At 40.8% G+C, this 19,076-nt stretch overlaps 1 protein-coding gene across 2 annotated transcripts in view; it reads right to left on the bottom strand.

Annotated features, from left to right (window-relative positions):
* Positions 1-203: 203 nt before the first annotated feature.
* The window catches only part of SPRY3 (sprouty RTK signaling antagonist 3), a 61,221-nt gene continuing 42,348 nt past the window's right edge, over positions 204-19,076 (bottom strand). Inside the window, exons 1-2 of one of the 2 annotated variants that reach the window (XM_036415780.2) lie at positions 6,996-7,408; positions 204-1,391 (exon numbers count right to left, since the gene is read on the bottom strand). In XM_036415780.2, coding sequence (XP_036271673.1) covers positions 422-1,288 — 867 coding nt within the window. In that variant the 5' untranslated portion in view covers positions 1,289-1,391; positions 6,996-7,408 and the 3' untranslated portion in view covers positions 204-421. Of the gene's footprint in view, positions 1,392-6,995; positions 7,409-19,076 lie in introns of those variants that run through there. The other variant, XM_036415781.2, reaches the window with a different exon arrangement.

Genomic DNA, 19,076 nt, shown 5'->3' with positions numbered 1-19,076 from the left:
TTCAAAGGCACAGTGGAAAGAAGAGTGACGCTCAGAGCCTGCATCGAGAGGCTTTGCATTAGGGAGCCCCTAAACCTCTACGTTGCTGGCTCTGCCAGTCCTCAGTGTTCAATCTCAATCCGATATATCACCTGAATTTGTCATGACAGCCTTAAGGGCTGAGATGGTGGGGTGGGGTGGGGTGGGGTGGGGTGGGATGGGGTGGGAAAAGGTTGGGGAGGAGTGGGGTAGATACTGTGAGAAAGAACAAGGCATCCTGCGCTAGGATGCACTTGGCCATTCCCCTGACACTGCAGGAACAAAAATTGGTGAGGCCCTAGCTTTGGCTACTTTACTCCTCCTTCCCCTCTTCCAAGATGAGGCGGTTGCATTACTGATGGGGGCTGGAAGGAGAAAGCTCTGGATCCATTTGGTGAGGAGGTCATACAGACTTCTCCTGGGCCTTGGGGAAGGGCGCGCTACCAGAGGAGATCTTCCTGCACACAGTGTTGGTGTGCCTCTTACAGCGGCAGCCTGGTCGCCGGAGGCTATCATAGCCCTGCTGGCAGAGATGGAGGCATCCACGGGTAGGCAGGTAGCAGCACAGGCAGGGTAAAAAGAGGGAGATGAGGCTCATGGCTGCCCAGCGGACAAAGCAGGAGCTAGGCCCGCAGGAGCAGGGCTCATCAGCGCAGTTGTCTTCGTCATCAGTGGAGCAGTGGTAGAAGAGGCCCTTAACACAGCAGAGACAAGTGCCATAATCGAGGAGGCTCTCGGCAGAGCAAAGGCAACGCTGGTTGCACAGCCAGCAGGAGGGGAGAGGGCGCGATGCTGTGCAGAGGACACACTTGCAGCGCCCACACTCCTCACAGATGAAGAGGTGCTCATTGGGATGCATTGCGGATTGCTCATCTTCTCCCTTCAGAGCACCGTCAACCTTTGGGTGGGCCCCCGTTCCAGGCTGGGTTCGGATGATGGACTGGCCGGAAGGTGAGGGTGTAATGCTGGCCAGGAGCCTTTGATCAGAGGCAGTGGTGCTATGGGACATTGAGCTGGCAATGCTAGATTGGCTCAGATGCTGAGGCAAGGGCTGCAATTGATGGCACTGGCTGAGACTGCGGGGGAGAGCAGTAGGTATGGTAGCCAAGGACCAATCAGATTTGTGGGTTTGCACAATGAGGGAAGGGCTGGAGAGGGCCTGTTTACAGGGGGCTGGAGGCCGGTCCACATAATCATTGCTAGCATGAGTAGAGCGCAGCTGTTCGATAGGCAGGATCTGTTGGAAGTCATCTGTCACTGCAGCATCCATTTTGTCTTGATTCTTGAGTTCTGAGTGGCTTTGGGTCAGGATGGCACTTATGGTGATAAAGAGCCCTTGTATTTACATAGACCTTAGGGAACATCAGAGAATCCTAGGAGAGAAGAAATAGAAACAATTAATGAGAACACACAGGCGTGAGTACTTTGCAGGGAACCTATAAAGCTTAGGCCCTGTCACCACCACTACCTTGGGTCACTTTACAGTAGATTTCATGTTACATATTTATTCTGCAATGACCTCACCTACCTCTTTACAGGCAAGTCTGATCTTCCCATTCAGACAATAAAACACTTTGGGAGCAAAGATCGGATCATTGATTTCTTTTGTATTCCATCATATGACAAGGGTCATAGGAGCAGCTAGCTCATTCAGATGCTTGCTAACAGAGAAATCCAGGCCTTGAGCATCAAAATTCTAATAAAAATGGGCCCTGATTCCAAGCATAAAGGCCACTCCCCGAGGCAATGCTGATGTCAAAGAGAAAGCCTCAAAAGTCTTCTGTGAATTTTCATGTATAAATTCTCCTTTCAGTGAAATTTGTGAGAAGCATAAATAAACAAGTGAGAAATGGCATTGCTTGCTTCAATGCATAGAGGCAAGCAAGCAAGATGCAATAATGGCAGAGATGTGGCAGAGATTCAGAGGGCAGATATTAGGCTATCTGCAGAATAATAGGAAAAATGGCTTCCCAGAGGGAAAGGATGCCAAGACTAATCATCCTACAGCTCTCCTCATCTTATAGGCTGATTTAACTTATTGAGGAGGTAATTCTTTCTAAATGGCAGTGTAGCTACACAATCGGTTTATTTATGTATCTATATCTATACCTACATCTATTTCTATCTATATACATACACACAAATAGATATAGATAGATATATACAGAGAGATATAGATATAGATATATAGATATAGATATATATATGGAAGTAATACTGGGGCTGAAAGAACCATACAAGATGAGCCCTGAATTATTTTAAATATTACCCATGATTATACTTATTACTACCCTAAATCAAGTTTTTTTGATGGCATTTACTTGGCAGAATCTGCTTGGAGTACTTTTCTCTATCCTTACCTTACACAATACAATAAACTAGCTTTCTTAAAGAGCAGCAATGTTCTTATATCAGATTTAAGCTAAGAAAGCATGTGCTGTATCTCCATTTTACTGCAATCCAGGATGGTTGGTGGCTATTCCCTGAAGGATTTGACTGAGCCTAGTATTGTTCATGGTGACTATGAGGAAAACACTGTACCCATAGCAGTTTACTGTATTGCACCAAAAGACTGAACCGCCAAAAAGGTGTACACAAAGAAACCTAAATGCAAACCTAAGAGTCACCCTGGAGGCATTAGGACCTAGGAAACAACATCATGAACAAAGTACATATTTGAAATCCATCAGATTTCAGGCGTCTCAAAATAGATTGATTACTCACACTACTGTATGGGATGGAAAGCTTGAATGAGTAATAGAATGAACAAGTGAAAGAACATAGTGCTTGATTAAGCTTCCATAAGCAAGTAAACATGATACTAAAATATGCCCGAAGTTCAATAACAGGAAAAATAAGGATGCAGTTCATAAAGGACTCAGGGCTAATAATATGACCAGCCTCATTGCCTTGGGAGGCTATATCCCATGCAAACCTGTTTAGTTGCATTTACATCTGTTCATTTTTTGAAAAGAAGATTTAATTTGGTTAAAAATAACTTTGCTGGCACATAACATCACAGAACCAGTGTGAGTTGTTTCAGTGTTATTTAATGCAACACAGAGAACGCAGATAAACACTATGGAGAACCTAAGACAAATATCTGTATAACTTTCATCAAATCACTTGCTTTGCTTGGACCACAGTTTCACTATCTATATAATTATAGGGATGGACTAGGTGATTCTGAAAGACTGTGCCCCATTATTGTTTATGATTACATAACTACATCATTTGACAAGACTTATCTTTGTCTACACCTTCTGCATGTTCAATCCTTGAGGGAAAACTAAGCAACATGGCCTTGCTTACATATTTGGATATTCAAAGGCAAAATTCTATTTTATTCACTTGAACTCACAGCCTCCTGAAGCCTCGCACCTCAACCTTTGTTGTATCTTTATTAAGATTCATAATCTCAGCATTAGAAAAGAACAGGTAGTTTTCATTGGCACACTCAAATAACAAGGACATATTGTTCAGATGACTTGCAGGGTATGCGGATGTAGGAGCTATGGATTGGGAAGAATCTCTTGATAAACTTATAAGAGATAGATTTGTTCACCATTGATCACACAAAGAAGGCATGAGGCCCTTCGAGTCCTTTCCACTGTAAGAACAACATACACCCTGGATTCATTAGACTCGTTAGTTGCCCAAAGGAAACCGGATTCAAACCACACTGAAAATTCCAAGAATCAGTGACTCAAAGGAAGGCACACACGGTCTCAAAGCTACAGAAAATGATCATATGGGATTCCAGGGTTGTCACCAGGTATCTCAGGGATATGATCAGAAGGTTGAAAGCTAAGGTTGGGGGATATAGGTCATAATAGAAATGACTCAGAACCATGTCCAAAGGGATCCTGTCTGGGAAGAAGAAGGGCATGTGGTGTTTAGGTTGAAAACGAGTCTCTGGATATTGATTCGTTTGGTGCAAGATTGAGGCGTTGAGACGATTGGTTCAATGATTAGAGGAAGCTTTGGGTATCAATCTGGGATGATGAGGTACTATTTCTTGATTATAGGTAATGGGATTGGCAGATTACATTTAGAAGGTTTCTTCTTGCCCTGTAAAACCTTTTTTTTTTTTTTTTTTTTTTTTTAGAATGGACCATGGAAGATCTGCAATACGTGGGCAGTAGGACCTGGGTAAATTCAGAGTGTTGAGTAGGATAAAACAGGATTGGATGACAATAAATTGTTTGCCATTCTGGACGTGCTGAATCCGATCTGAGCTAACAGGATGAACTGAAATAGATACTGTAGGGGAAGGGAAGAGGGGGAAAAAAGTGTTGAGAAATGAATAGGCAAGAGCCTGTTTGCAGTACCTAGATTAGATGAAAAACTGCGACTACATGCATGTTTAGGATTCAGAAAAACACCCACTAAAGGCCCATTCATTGTGAGCAGCAACAGTTAAGAAACTGACTATGCTGCTGATCAATTGCATTTTCTAGCAAACGAGAGGCAGAATATACATATCACATAGTTTTAAGCAGGAGCCAAGGTGATTAAAAGTCTTGGCTGTACAGTGATGGGATCTAGTGATTTCTGTCACGTAGTGCCTCTGCAGTAATGAATGATGCATTGTAAACCCACTCCCATCTCAGTCCCTCTGGCCAGGTGCTCAGAGCTTTCTCAACAGTTTTTTTTTTTTTTTTTCCTGTCGCCCTGAAATTTGCTCTGTTCAACCTAAACAGAAATTCCTTTTCTTGTGTCAATTTAGGGACTAGAAAGCTAAATCCATTCAAGAAATTCTGCTTGTTAATGAAAGGAAAAAACAAAAAAAAAAAGGGCTTTCTCCCTGGAACCTAAAACCTGCCATGTTGAGACTCCAGTTGAAAACTTTCCTATCTAAAGCCCTTCTGTGCTAACACCTTAAGATAGTTCTGATTTCTGTGATAAATCCTTTCTGATAGAATATGATTCATCCTCAATTTCAAAGAAGCAGGGAGGCAGGGGTGGGGGGAGCAGAGAGGGAGAGCCTTGGGTTCAATGCTGTTTTGTGCCTTACTGTGTAACGGCTCTGGCGTGTGTTGGCCTTTTCTGTGCTCTGCTGTTATATACACTCCTTCTCAGAATAACTGAAAGCAAACATAGGGGGAATTTCTGCTATAGCTTTATATGTTTTCTTAGTTCTACTGTTCCAAAGTCTGCTCTCTCAAAATCCCTCTCTGTGCAGAAGCACTTGCATCTCTATCACAGCACTCCCCCCTTACAAATACCAAGTTGTATATAGTTTACATTACTAACCTCTCAGCCACTGACTGGGCCTCACTCCTACCGCATACATCTTGCTGGAGCTGCCAGGTTCTCACCACATTTAACTCTTAACTTGTCACGTCGCTCCCCTAGCCCTATTCATGACTTTAATCGTTTCATTAAGAATCAGAGCCATTTCTTTCAAACCAGGGAGCCTTGCAGTTTTAAGAGCTTGCATTTTGAAAGCTCTGGGTGTTTTAGTGACGAGCAATACAGGAAAAATGGTCATATCAAATGCATCCACACGCTTCTAATCCTGAGGAAAATGAGAGTTGTTCATTTTAAGAAGGAAAAAACTCCCTCTGGACCCCAAATCATGTTACAGGAGACATGAAACTTAAGATCTAGCCCTAGCTCTAGCTCTGCTTTGCTGTGTGTGACTACGGGCTGGTGACTTTTGTTCCAGGCCTCAGTTTCTTCATCTGCAGAGCGAGGGGCTAGCAAAGGAAGGCTGTGAAAGCCCTTCCTCTCCTCATGCCCTCAATCTCTTTATGCTGGCTTGCTAGGTTGCGTTTCTCTGTCTCAAAGGTCTTTCATGAAGAATTAGTCCCCCTTCCCTTACATTCTTTCCTTTCTCACGACTCAGCTCCTCGACGCTGAACAAAATACCACCAAATCCAAGCCACTCGGATCCCCCTCCTGATTGTTTCACGGCTAGAGAAAGCAAAACCCAGAGCACGCGCGCACAAAATGTGTAGAATATCACAGTACAGTCTTGGTAAATGTTTACTTAGAGGTACAGGGGGAAGACTAATATTTCCTTGTGGCTCAAACTGCTGGCCTGTTCCTTATTTGTATGCATGTATGCTGCTCACTTGTTGGGAACACGATTTAACACCTGGGAGAGCTAAATTCATGCGATAGCCCATCCGGTCACAGGGAAGTTTTCACGCACCCAGAAAAGCAACCGTGGTTTGCATTTCCAAACAGATTTTCCGTCTAAGAGTTCAAGGTCTGTTCCGTTCGCCCGACCTGGTCTGCAGCACGCAGAGGTGCGTGATCATTCTAATCAGAAGAATGGAGAGGGCTGGAAATCACATTGGCCAACCAGACATGCACACAGGTTCTCGCTTTGGACATTTCCATATGCCACATAGAGACATGTGCCCATACCCCCGGGCATGGATCCAAAGATTTCTAAATCATTGCTCTGACTCAATGTAAGTAGGGGGTTATGCCGTGTCAGCTTGCGCCATTTCTACCCAGGGCAAGGTGATGTGATGAAATCTGAACGATGCACAGCCCAGACTTGTGAGCCAATAGCCGACTAGCCCCACGCTGACAGGATACCCGCTGGGCAGCCAGACTGGCCTCGGCATGGACTCTACCTCCATCCCCAGTCTGCGTGGTCAGGCTGCGCTATAAGGGACCCGGGCACGCACCAAAACGCATGGAAAGGTCAACAGGCTGGACACGAAATTGACGTCTGGCCACAAAAGGGTTATTTTCCAGTTCCATTTTGATTTAGAAATACCCCGTAAGAACCGCGTTCTGCAGGAGCCCGATTCATTGAAATCTCGTTTACATGGTTTTCATTTCATTTTACCCACGCGCTTGCGTTTGTGCTCGTGCACACGCGTGCGCACACACACACATACACACAAACACACACGCACACACGCACCCGCACACACAGACGACGGCCGGAATGAATGGCAATCTGTGCACAGAAAGAATTCTGAGGTCCTTCAGATCTCATCGGTATGGCTTACCTTGAGGGAAGGATCTATCCATGCTGAGAAAAGCAGGAGAATTAATGCCCCATCTGGCTCAAAAGCCCTCCTCTGAGTCTCTCCAACCTCTTTTCAGAAAGTCTTGAATGAAAACTCCTCCGGCAGTGGAGCCAGAAACAGAGATAGTTCTGTCTCGGTCTGGTTGGTCTTTCTGACACAGCAGAGAAAACGGAAAGGGAAAAAAAAAAAAAAAAAAAAGCAGTGGTGGGGGGAGGAGAGTCAGACCTGTAGTGGCAGATACTTTGTATAGATTTTCCTTGCAGATCTAAATCTTGATGCACGTATTCCCCAAAGAAAGCTCAGCAGGGTAAGTTGCTCGCCGCCTCCTCCTCTTCTTTCTCCTCCTCCTTCTCCTATTTCTCCTCCTCCTCCTCCTCCGCCTCTTTCTCCTCCCCCTTCTCCCCCTCCTCCTCTTTCTTTTCTCCCCTCCTCCTCCAGCCTTTTCCTTCCCCTCCTCCTCCCCTCCCCCTTCCCTCCTCCCCTTCCTCCTCCTTTACCTCCTCCCCCTCCTCTTCTGCCTCCGCCTCCACCTCCGCCTCTGTCTCCTCCAATCTGACAGATGAGCCCGAAGCTGCAGAAACTGCAGTTGTAGACACAGGGTTATCTCCACAGAGCAATAGATACCGAGTGTGTGATTATTTATACAGCGCAGGGTGTGTTGATATAGAATCTGCAGAGAGCAGGGGGGCAGGGAAGGGAGGCGAGATTGCAGTGCTGTTCAGCCGAGCTAGCTGGCTGTTTTGTGAATGTAGATGATTTCTGGAGGTCTTGTGAATGGGTTAGAGGGGAGGAGGGGAGGGATGGGATTTATTGCTCCTTGTTATAATTTCTTTCTCTCCCTCTCCCAGTGTCGTTTGTTTTCCGGGAGCTGTAGCTCTTAATGCTTGGCTAAGTGGCGTCATCCAGTTGAAATTGAATCGACCCATTAGAACTCCCCATAGGAATCTCTGTATCCGGTCCCTGGGTAATGACTGAAACAGGATTTAAAGGGGAATGGGGGCGGGGTGGAGAGTAACAATTTTAAGGAGGCCTTATTTAAATATCTCTGCCAGCCACAGTCCTACAGAGCCACTCAGCCCTCGCTGAGTGATTGCAGCTTCAATCAGATGGAGACAGAGCTTCTCCTTTGTTTGAGGGTTTCTCCCACGTCTTTTTTACATTCATTCCCACTTTTTCAGCGCTCATAAAGATTATCCATCCATCATGCATTGGGAAACCATTAACCAGCCTCCTTTCCCTTTCTGCCTTTAGTATGTCATATATTCAACGAATATGTTTGAGAGCCTTCCTTTGTGCTAGGTGTTGCGCATTCAATAAGGAAGGCAGAATCCCCGTTTGCAGGGGAGCCTCGTGGGGCCCGCCAGGCCTCTGAAAAATCAAGCAGCTCTGGACATTTTCTCTGCAACCGAAGGACGGAGTTTTCTGTAAATTATCCTCCGTTCACTGTTTCACGCAATAGGAAGGGGTCTTCCTTCTGGGCTTCCAGACAGAAGCACTTAGATGAAAACAAGCCTCATATTTAAAATAAAAGAGATCTCATTTCAAGTCCTGCTTCAATGGACAAGTAGCAGGAGCTTGACCATCAACATTCTTAGGATGCTTGGGTTATCCCATCGATAAAATTGAGAAGGTAAATGGTGACAGTTAAGAGTAAAACAAACCTGGGAGTCAGGAAACGCAGATTCTTAATCTTGCTCTAATTCCTTGTGTGACCTTTGCAATTTACTTTACCTCTATCTAGTGCCTCTATTTCTACATACAGGAGGTGATCCGATTAGGTAATTGCTAAGATACCTTCTAGCGCTGACATCCTATTTACACCCTCTCAGGAGGGTAAAGAAAACACGAGATTAAAAATATGAATGCTTCCATGAGTCTGCATGTGCATGTGAGTGTGTGCGTGGCAAAGTTGTTCCACACTGTTTTGTTGATGTGTATGTGTGTGTGTGTGAATGTATATACCATGTATATATCCATTGTGTGTGTGTGTGTGTGTGTGTGTGTGTGTGTGATTTCTAAACAAATCAGAATTTCCAGAGTCAAAAGATTTTCCTTTGTAAATTCTTCTCTTTTTGTGGCTCAAACATTGACTTGAGCTTATCAAAATTATAAAAACCATTAAAGCTAATCTGTAAATTCTTCCACACAAGAGGATGGATTTGCTGATATTTCATCCACCATTTTTAGCAGGTATTTATTGCATATCAACTTGGTGCCAAGCACTTACTAAGTTCAGGTCCAACAGAACAGGGTTCAAATTTTGTTTCTCACTTGATGAGCTATCTGACTTTGGGCACCTCAATTTACCTCTCTCAACCTGTTTCTTCATTTTTAAAATGGAGGTACTTACAATACATCATAGATTGTGCTAGTTCCTGTAGATTGAATAAAGTCTTGCATTTAAAAGGTATATCAGGTGTCTGCAATATAGTAAGTGCTCAATGAACAGTAGGTATGAATATTAAGAACTTTTTCTCACCCTAATGTAGCCTACAGGAGAGGCAAGATATTATTTCCATTTGAAATCCTTTTGTTTTTTTAAGGTCCAGCTTTACATTTGAACAGATATATGCTAAATATATCTCCCTTAAATGTGACTTATTTTCATGCTTTATTCCCTTGTTCAAAAACTCACTTCTAATTTCTAGAGCATGAAGTCTAAATGACTCTGCCTGTCAATCAAGTTATTCTCCAACTCTATACATTCCACGTCTCTCCTCTTAACATAAGATAGGTTGAATGTTTCGATAAATTCCTGTACTGTTTTTTATCTGTGGCTGGGTGTCCATAGATATGGAGAGCTGATTATATGCATTGTTCTATTTCATTTTATATAGGGGATTTGATCATCCATGGATTTTGGTATCTGTGGGGATTTCAGAAACCAAACCCCTTGATGATACCAAGGGACAACTTAAGTTTTGGGGGAGTCATACGTTATACAAGGATTTTCAACTGTTCAGGGGATTGGTGCATTGTTCAAGAGTCAAATGTATAATTAGTTATTATTTATTAATATATAATTAATAAATGAATCCTTGCTCTCCAGGGGCTCCTACTTTGGCAGGGAAGATAACAAATAGACAAATATAATAAAGGATAAGTGCAATGGAAGGGATCAGAGAGGAAATATACCTCATCCAGTATTGAGGGGGTTATGGAACGCTTCTTAGAAAAAGTGACATTGAAATATAAAGTTGAAGGATGAAAAGGACATGATAGCCAGTGGGGATAGCATATGGATAAGACAAGAGGTAGCATAAAGGATGACAGGATGAACTGAACTGCAGATAGAACCATCACTGAATCTCCCAAACTCAGTATAATACCTGGAACAGAGAAGATACTAAAAAAATATTTGATAGTCAAAAGAACAAACAAAAACCATTGCAAGCAGAGATAGCATAATGAACAAAGACACAAAGATGTGTCAACAACATGTTTTATAAATCATTTTAAGGAGGGTACCCAGCAGACATTTTCTCTAAAAGGCACCACCCACATGTTTTATTCATATTCCTGGAATGTTCTAAGCTTATTTAGGTTTTCCTAAATTGTAGCAAGTGGAAATAGATTATACATGAAAAACCAAGTTTGTATGATAGCCCACTTTGGTGTCTAAAATAATCATTATCAGAATCTTCATCCATAAACCAAATCAAATGTCAAATTCTCAACCTATAATTGTAACCAATTCTCTCTTATTTGGTCTTCATGAAACATGTATTCTGCACAAATTCTGAAAATATTTCCTTATTCTCTTTTTCCCAGAATAGAGCCCAAATCCATTTGAAAGCCTGTAAGTTCCTATATGAGTCTAGTCCTATCATCTCCTTACTTGGTCTACTGGAGTCAAGAGTAGCTCTTTAGAAATACTAGATGAGCCCTAGCCTGTTTTGCTCAGTAGCTAGAGTAGGGGTGTCGAACTCAATCAGAGAAGGGGCCAAAATCTAAAATCCAGCCTAAATTGCGGGCCGAATGGTTTACTGAACAGTCATAAACTGTCATTGTGATGGAAACGCAGCGGAGTGCAGTGATGACAGCGCGGTGCGGGCCACATTGCAAGGCCTGGTGGGACGGATTTGGCCCGCAGGCCTTGTGTTTGACACATGTGAGCTAGAGCATAGGCCTATGGATCGAAGGGTCCGGGTTGGATTCCGGTCAAGGGCAAGTACCTAGGTTGCAGGCTCCTCCCTGGCCCGGGCCTTGCTCATGGCACATGCTGGAGGGAACCAATTGATGTGTTTCTCTCAGATCAATATTTCTCTCTTTCTTTCCCTCTCTCTTCCACTCTCCCTAAAAATGAACTGAAAAATATCCTTGGGTGCAGGTAAAAAATTTAAAAAGAAGAAGTACCAGATAAAAATCTATGGGCATCCTGACTCAGCAGTGGTGATGCCAGAAGAAGTAGGTAATGCCAAGGAAATAAAATTTCTTAACCAAAAACCTATAGTGTTGGCAATAATTATTTTCTTTTCCACAGAAGCTGGCAAACAAACATTGGAGCAATATCATCAATAATAAGATAATGGTATAGGAAAGTCAGAGAGGGAAAAAAAAAAAAAAGACCTGGGAGAGTATAGAATTATAGAATGGAAGGACGATGTGGTCCTGTGGAAAGAAAGTTGTATTAAGAGTAAGGAACTTTAAATCTAGTACCCTAACCTGCTGTGTGGGTTTGAAGGTCATTTCTCATCATTAGGCCCCATTTTCTTATCTGTAACATAGTATGCTTCAATGTAATTAAATAAAACAAGCATATACTGAGTACCTACTCAATATTAGGCAATATATTTGATGTGAAGAAAGACACAGAGATGAATTGTGATACAATATACCATCTACTAGGCCCTCAATAGATACTAGTTGAATGAATGAATGAATGAATGAATGAGTGGTCTTATCCTCTCATTACTCAGGCTAGTAGAATATATAACGCAATACAATTAATCATTAAATCAGATGACAGATAATTGTGGCTTGAATGAAGATAGGGACAGTGTGGATAAAGAAAAGTGATCAGTAGAATATGGAATAACTAAGACTTTGACTTATTAGATGTGGTTTGTTAATTGCATCATTTACTGAAGTATGGAGGGAACATTTAAATACCTTTCAGTACATTGGGTTTGAGATGCTTATGTAATATCTAAATGGTAATGTAGGTAATATTAAACATGGGTTTTGAGCTTAAAAGAGGATATGGGTCAAGAATAAAAATATGGACACTAATAGTGTACAGATTTAAGTCATGAAATAGATGAGTCTAGCCAGAGAGAGTGTGCAGTATGTTAAAATGATAGAAAGGTAGAAGTCAAAACCCCGAAGAGGACAGGTATTTAAGGGATTGGCAGGAAAGAAGTCTATAAAATAGACTGAGAAGGGATGACCAGAAATGAGTCAGGAGAATCATAAGTGTGTGGTGCCTAGCAGGTAAGAAAGTATATTTGAAATTGAATGATCATCTATCAGTTGCAACGGATTGGTCAAGTGAGATACATAAAAGATATAAAGTATCTTCTGATTTGGCAATTTGGAGATTGCTAGTAAATTTGGTAGAGAGTATAGAATTATATCTTTCAAGCAGTGATTCTCAACCAAGGCTGCACATCAGCATCATATGTGGAACTTGATCAATCTACATATTGCTAAGCCTCACCTCCAGAGATTCTTACTCAGGAGTTATTGGGTGAGACCCAAAGAATCTGCATTCTCAAAGAGTCCCATATGGCTCCTGAATGTACCATGCTTTCTCTTACCTCTAGACCCATTACAAACATGATTTTCCTTGCCTGGAGTAATGGAAACTCCCAAATCTACAATCTCTGATCCAGACTTCCTAGCTTAACGCTAGACCCAAATATCCAACAGCCGATCAGACATTTCACCCACAATCAAAGGTGATGTAGGGTAATGGAGATTGCTATTTCATGTATGGTGGTTATGGGAAGTCTCTCTCGTTAAGTGTCATTTGAGCTGAGTCTCAAATAAGCTATATGGGGACAGCAACTCCCACATGGAGGGAACAGTATATGCAAATCCCTGAGGCCAGCATGTGCTTGGCATGTTCTAGGAAGAACAAGGAGATTAGCATGCCTTGAGTGGAAGGAGTAAATGAAACCAGCACAGGGCTGGATCATGTGGAGTCTTGTAGGCCATGTTAACAATTTTGTATTTTGAGAAGCTATTGTAAGTTTTTGTCTAGATGTAATATGATAGGTAAGTTAGAATTCTGGAAATCTGTTTATATTTTCTGCCATCAAAATACCTGTGTTTTGGTTTGTGTGGGTTTTTTTTCTGATTTTTTTTTCCATTTCAGTGAAAGGCATCAACTATATTTTCCCAACACAAAATGTGTATGTGTGTGTGTGTGTGTGTGTGTGTGTGTGTGTGTGTATCTAAATGTTTCTGTCTTTTCTGAATGTATACTGACTCTGGCCTGTCTGCATGTCCTAAGTAGCACAGGCATGCCATCACCACATAACTTACCTCTAGGCTACTTATAATGTGCCTCAAGTACATCTTTTTATATGGCCTGTCACATTTCCTACTGGGCTCCTGTGTCTACATTCATGTACCAAAAGTGTACCATGGTGGTGGTGAATATTTTATTGAGCATCTGGCCACATGGTGTTTAGATTCTGGTATTTACTTTGCAGAACATTTCCCTGCTTTACATATATACCAGCATACCCTTCACCTTTTTGAGCTATGCAACTTTTTTTCTCCATGTTAATGGCAACGTTTAAAACAGCAGCGAGGTACAGAGACAAAGCTGAGAATGGCAGGAGCTTTGAGGTCACTGATGTGTCCATGTTCCACACTCTCCTACAAGGGAGGACAGCCTGTTACAGGTGACAACAGCACAGAGGATTACATTCGGTTCTGGGAGCAGTTTATTTTCAGAACTGACATCCTACCCAGTACTAAATATAGCCAGTCTCTTCCTTTCAAACAAGGGTTTCTTTTCTGTTAAACTTCAATAAAGCTCTTAGCTCTGTATTATAAAGTCAGTCTCCCTCCCTCCCACTCTCCTCCCTACCCCTCTCCACTACCTTTATGAAACTTATTATTGTTATACGCCCTCTCCTCAACCGCCTACTTTCTTTTCTCTGGGCTCCTTAGTTTCTTCTTCTCCTTCTAAATATCTCCTCTTTCCTAGTTGTCTCCTCTGATTTCTTGATGTACTTCACTATCCCTTCTGGGCACTTTCCTTTTGATGTCCCCAATTTTCAAAAATACAATCTCTTATGCATGCCCTCTCCCAATGGGTCAAGAGAATACAGATGTCTTAAGACTAAAATGAGATATTTTTAAATTTATTTTGAATCTTCCCAGGCTGAAGATAGCCATGTTTGTCTGCTTATGTGCCAACTGATTGTCTATGATATTAATGACATGGCAACATTTATTGAGCAATAACACTGTATTTTTCTGAGTACTTTATACATAGAGCCCTAATTTAAAAATCCTCCAAGTAAGGAACTAAAATCCTCCCCATTTTAGGATGGGACAACTGGGGCCAAGAGAGGTAACGGTAAGCTTCCTTAGGCCAAATAGTGAATATGCCATAAATGGAATTTGAATTTAGGCAGTCTGACTACAGAGCTCACACCTTTAACTCCCATGCCATACTACTTCTCTATAGTAGGATTAGTGTCTATTGTGTGCCTACTAAATAAACAGGGAGCAGAAGGGTAACAGCTTCTAAAATAGCTTTCAGCTGACTGAGAAGATTGTACTCTTGTTAACTTTGCTTTTACTAAAGCAAAATGTGAAGGTGAAAGAATTCAGAGAAACTGGGAGAAAACATGAAAAGAACTAGAAAGGGTTTTTGCTTTCCCTTTTTCTTGCTTGTTTTGAATTATAATTCTGAGTTTTAGGCACTAGTACTCCCTTTATTCCCTAGTTAGACTATGTGAATTCATCAAGACACAAACAATTTAAACAGTTATATTGCAAATGCTGCACCAATTACAGCGGATGAATGGTTATATTCATGTAATGGATTACTACTCAACAATAGAAATGACTTGTTTTAGTCTATTACTGTTACTCAATAATCAGCCCATGATTATTATTTGTAGAAAACTTCCTGAGCAACTTCTCTAAAACACACGTTTTTATACACTAGCTACCGTGTGTTATCTGAAAATGAAATGAAGAAACCAAATTCATTGATAATACCATCATAAAAGATAAAATACTTGGTTTAAATTTAATGAAAAAAGTGCAAGACTTGTCCAGTGAAAATTATAAAATGTTGGAAGAAATTAAAGAAGACCTAAATAAGTGGGAAGACATTCATGTTTATAAAGTAGAGCAGTGTTAGGACAATTTAATGGGGGAAAGAATAGTCTTTTGAACAAATGGTGCTGGAACAACTGGATAGCTACAGGCAAAAGAATGAAGTTGGACCTCTACTTCAAACCATATGCACAAATTAACTCAAAATGGATCATAGACCCAATGAAGGATGTGAGTAAAACTTTGTGACCTTGGATTAGGCAAAGTCTTCTTAGATATAACAAAAGCACACATGACAAAAGAAGAAATAGATAAATTGTACTTCTTTAAAATAAAAACTTTTTTTTCTGCCAATGAAACTACAACCAATAGAATGGGAGAAAATGTTCACAAGTCACATATGTGATAAGAAACTTGTTTCCACAGTAGACAGAGAAACCTTCCAATTAAAAAAAAAACCCACACAAATAACTGAATTGAAAAATGGGCAAAGGATTTGAGTAAAGATTTATCCAAAGAAGACATAGAAATGGCCAATATGTGATGGCAGGCGAGAATTCTACCACTGAACCACCCATGCAACCTAAAAATGGCCAATATGTGATGGAATACTGCATGGTGGTTAAAAAAAAAAAAAAAAAGAAAGAAGGAAGGAAGGAAATCTTACCATTTGCAATAGCATGGATGAATCTGGAGAGTATTATGCTAAGTGAAATAAGCCAGTCAGAGAAAAACAAGTACCATATGATTTCGCTCGTATATGGAATGTAACGAACAAAATAAACTAACAAAATAAAAAGACTCATAGATACAGAGAACAGACTAACAGCTGTCAGAGGGGAGAGAGGTTTGGGGATGTTATAGGTGAAGGAATTAAAGCAACAAATAAATAAATAAAACCACATAGACACAGACAACAGTATGGTGATTACCAGAGGGAAAGTGGGGTAAGGGTAGATAGAAGTGGGTAAATGGGAGATAAATGGTGATGGAAGGAAACTTGACTTGGGATGGTAAACGCACAATACAATATACAGATGATATATTATAGAATTGTACATCTGGAACCTATATAATTTTATTAACCAATGTCACTCCAATAAATTCAATTAAATATTTTTTAAAAGCATGAAGGCAGTTAGACTTCTGGCATAAACATTATTTTTTTTAGCTCTTCGCCATTGGCCTTTTAACTTTATTTATAATACTTCATGCTTTGCAAATGTTTTAAATTGTTATGTAGTTAAACTGATCAATCTTTTCCATTATGAGATTGACATCTAGCTTTGGGCCATATCTCCCCATGTTTTCTTCTAGTACTTCTTATATTTTGATAATTTCATTTTTTCAATAAATCTCCAATGCATCTGAGTTTATTTTGGTAGCGAGATATGTTAGTAATCCAGCAGAGCTATCTCACAGGGATGTGTAGTTTATGCACTGTACAAAGGTGCCTTGAGGGTATTTTCTTTTACTTTAAAGCTTAAATTTTTTTACAAAGATCTGTCTAGGCACGTGTCATTCTTCCCATTATTCCAGCTTCATGGGCTCCTTAAATCTGAACACTGAAATCATTCTTCACTTTAAGGAAATTTTAGTTCAATATTTCTTTGATTCCTTCTTCTCCTCTCTCACATTCTTTTCTTCTGTTCTGTCTCTGTTTCTCTGTCTCTGTTTCTATCTTTGTGTCTCCCTTCTCTTCTCTTCCCTTCCCTTCCCTTCCCTTCCCTTCCCTTCCCTTCCCTTCCCTTCCCTTCCCTTCCCTTCCCTTTCTTTTTTTTCTGGAACTTTCATTAAACAGACACTGGGTTTTTCATAAAGATCTGTATGTCTCTTAAGTTTTCTTAACTTCTGTTTTTTTGTTTTTGTATTGAATCCTGGGAGAATCTCTGGATTCAATCTTCAACTAAGTTATTCTTGTTTTAGCATACTGCTAGTCACTCCTTCAGTAATGGGTAAATTTTGGCAATTATGTTTTTTCATTTCTAAAAAAAACCTCTTTAGTAGACACTTGTCATATTTGTGTCTGATCAACATATAATAAATAACTTTTCTATAGCTGGGAAATTTTTACCACTCAAATGTTGAAGTCAAAACTCACATTTATAGTCTGTACTGAAACTAAGATGTAGAAATATGACTTAGGTCTACCAATCAGATGTCCTAACATGACACTTTGATTTGGAATTGAAGACATGAATAAAGTAATACTGTGTGGTTTTTATTTTGCTGGAATAGGTGGTAGTGAAGGAACTTGGCTTTGAAGGATGGCAAAGATTGCAAGGTCAAGTTCTTAATTAAAGTAGTGGCATCAGTGCTGGCAGCAGTAGCTGTTGCAGTAAAGTCAATTTCTTGGCATCTAATATGGAGCAACAGTTTTTCTTATCAGGCAAATTCTGTGGCATTGGTCCTAGGCCCATGGTCGGCAAACTGCGGCTCGCAAGCCCCATGAAGCTCTTTGGCCCCTTGAGTGTGGCTCTTCCACAAAAGACCACGGCCTGGGTGAGTCTATTTCGAAGAAGTGGCGTTAGAAGAAGTTTAAGTTTAAACAATTTGGCTCTCAAAAGAAATTTCCATCGTTGTACTGTTGATAATTGTCTCTGTTTACTGAGTTTGCCGGCCACTGTCCTAGGCAATTGTTTCTGGAAACTGAGCTTTAAGACTGGTTTTCCAGCCTTTCCTTAATAAATAACTGTACCACGTACATAATCCCAATTTTAACATCCCCTTTTCAAACCATTTCTTTCTATCTTTTCTCACTGCTTCTAATGCCAGATTCCTAACATTTTCTTCACCCTACTGAGAACTCCAATCCATTAACCCTGCTACTTTTACTGCTACTTTCCTTCTTACTTGACTTTGTATTTCATGGTACATCATTATAATCACTCCCAGGCATACACCATTAATTCTTTTGCCTCTCTTTTCATTCATCTTACTCACCTGGGAAAAACCCAAACCTGATTAAATTCAAGTCTTCTTTTATTCTGTTCCCATGCCAACTGGTTTGATCCATTTAATTTCAGTCTTCAAATTCATGGCCATTAACCTCAGAAGGCCTTTAGTGCTGCCTGGCAATGCTAGGACATTTTATGCCCACTCTCTAGATGGCTATTTTATACTATCTACTCTCTCCTTAATCCTCCAATATCTAATGCATACTCCATTCTCACTCTCATCTGATGACCCTTTTAATAAGCTACCCTTGTTAAGGTTACCAATGACTTCCATATTGCTAATTTCAAAGGTTAATTGCCAGTCTTCATCATACTTGACTTGCCAGTATTTTAACTTTATTTTTATGGTTGACATGATTACAGATATCCATATACCTCCCTACTTTGCCCACCTCCATCCAGCCCCTGCACCCCCTTTCCTTGGGCCATCACCACACTATTGTCTGTGTCTGTGGGTTATGCATATATGTTCTTCAGCCACCCTCTCCTTAAAACACTTCTTTTACTTGGCTTCCAGAACACCTCATTATACTTCTCTTTCTATCTCACTGGTTAATTCTTCTCAGTATTCTTTGGTGATATTTTAGTATCCAGTTGCAAAATATTGAAGTAATGCAAGAGTCAATCTTTGGTCCTCTTTTCTTCTCTACAATCATTCTTCAGCTGATCTCATCCAGTCTCATGACTTTAAATGCCTTCTATATATAGAGGACTCTCAAATTAATATCTATAGCCTAAGATCCCTCCCCTGAACTCCAGAATAATATATTCCACTGCTTACTCAACATCTCCACTTAGATGTTCAATAGACATCTCCTACTTAACATGTCAAAAAACTCAGCTCTTCGTTCTCCAA

Source organism: Pipistrellus kuhlii, unplaced genomic scaffold (assembly GCF_014108245.1).
Source record: "Pipistrellus kuhlii isolate mPipKuh1 unplaced genomic scaffold, mPipKuh1.p scaffold_m20_p_51, whole genome shotgun sequence".
NCBI classification, from domain to species: domain Eukaryota; kingdom Metazoa; phylum Chordata; class Mammalia; order Chiroptera; family Vespertilionidae; genus Pipistrellus; species Pipistrellus kuhlii.
This window is presented reverse-complemented; position numbering and strand designations above follow the sequence as displayed.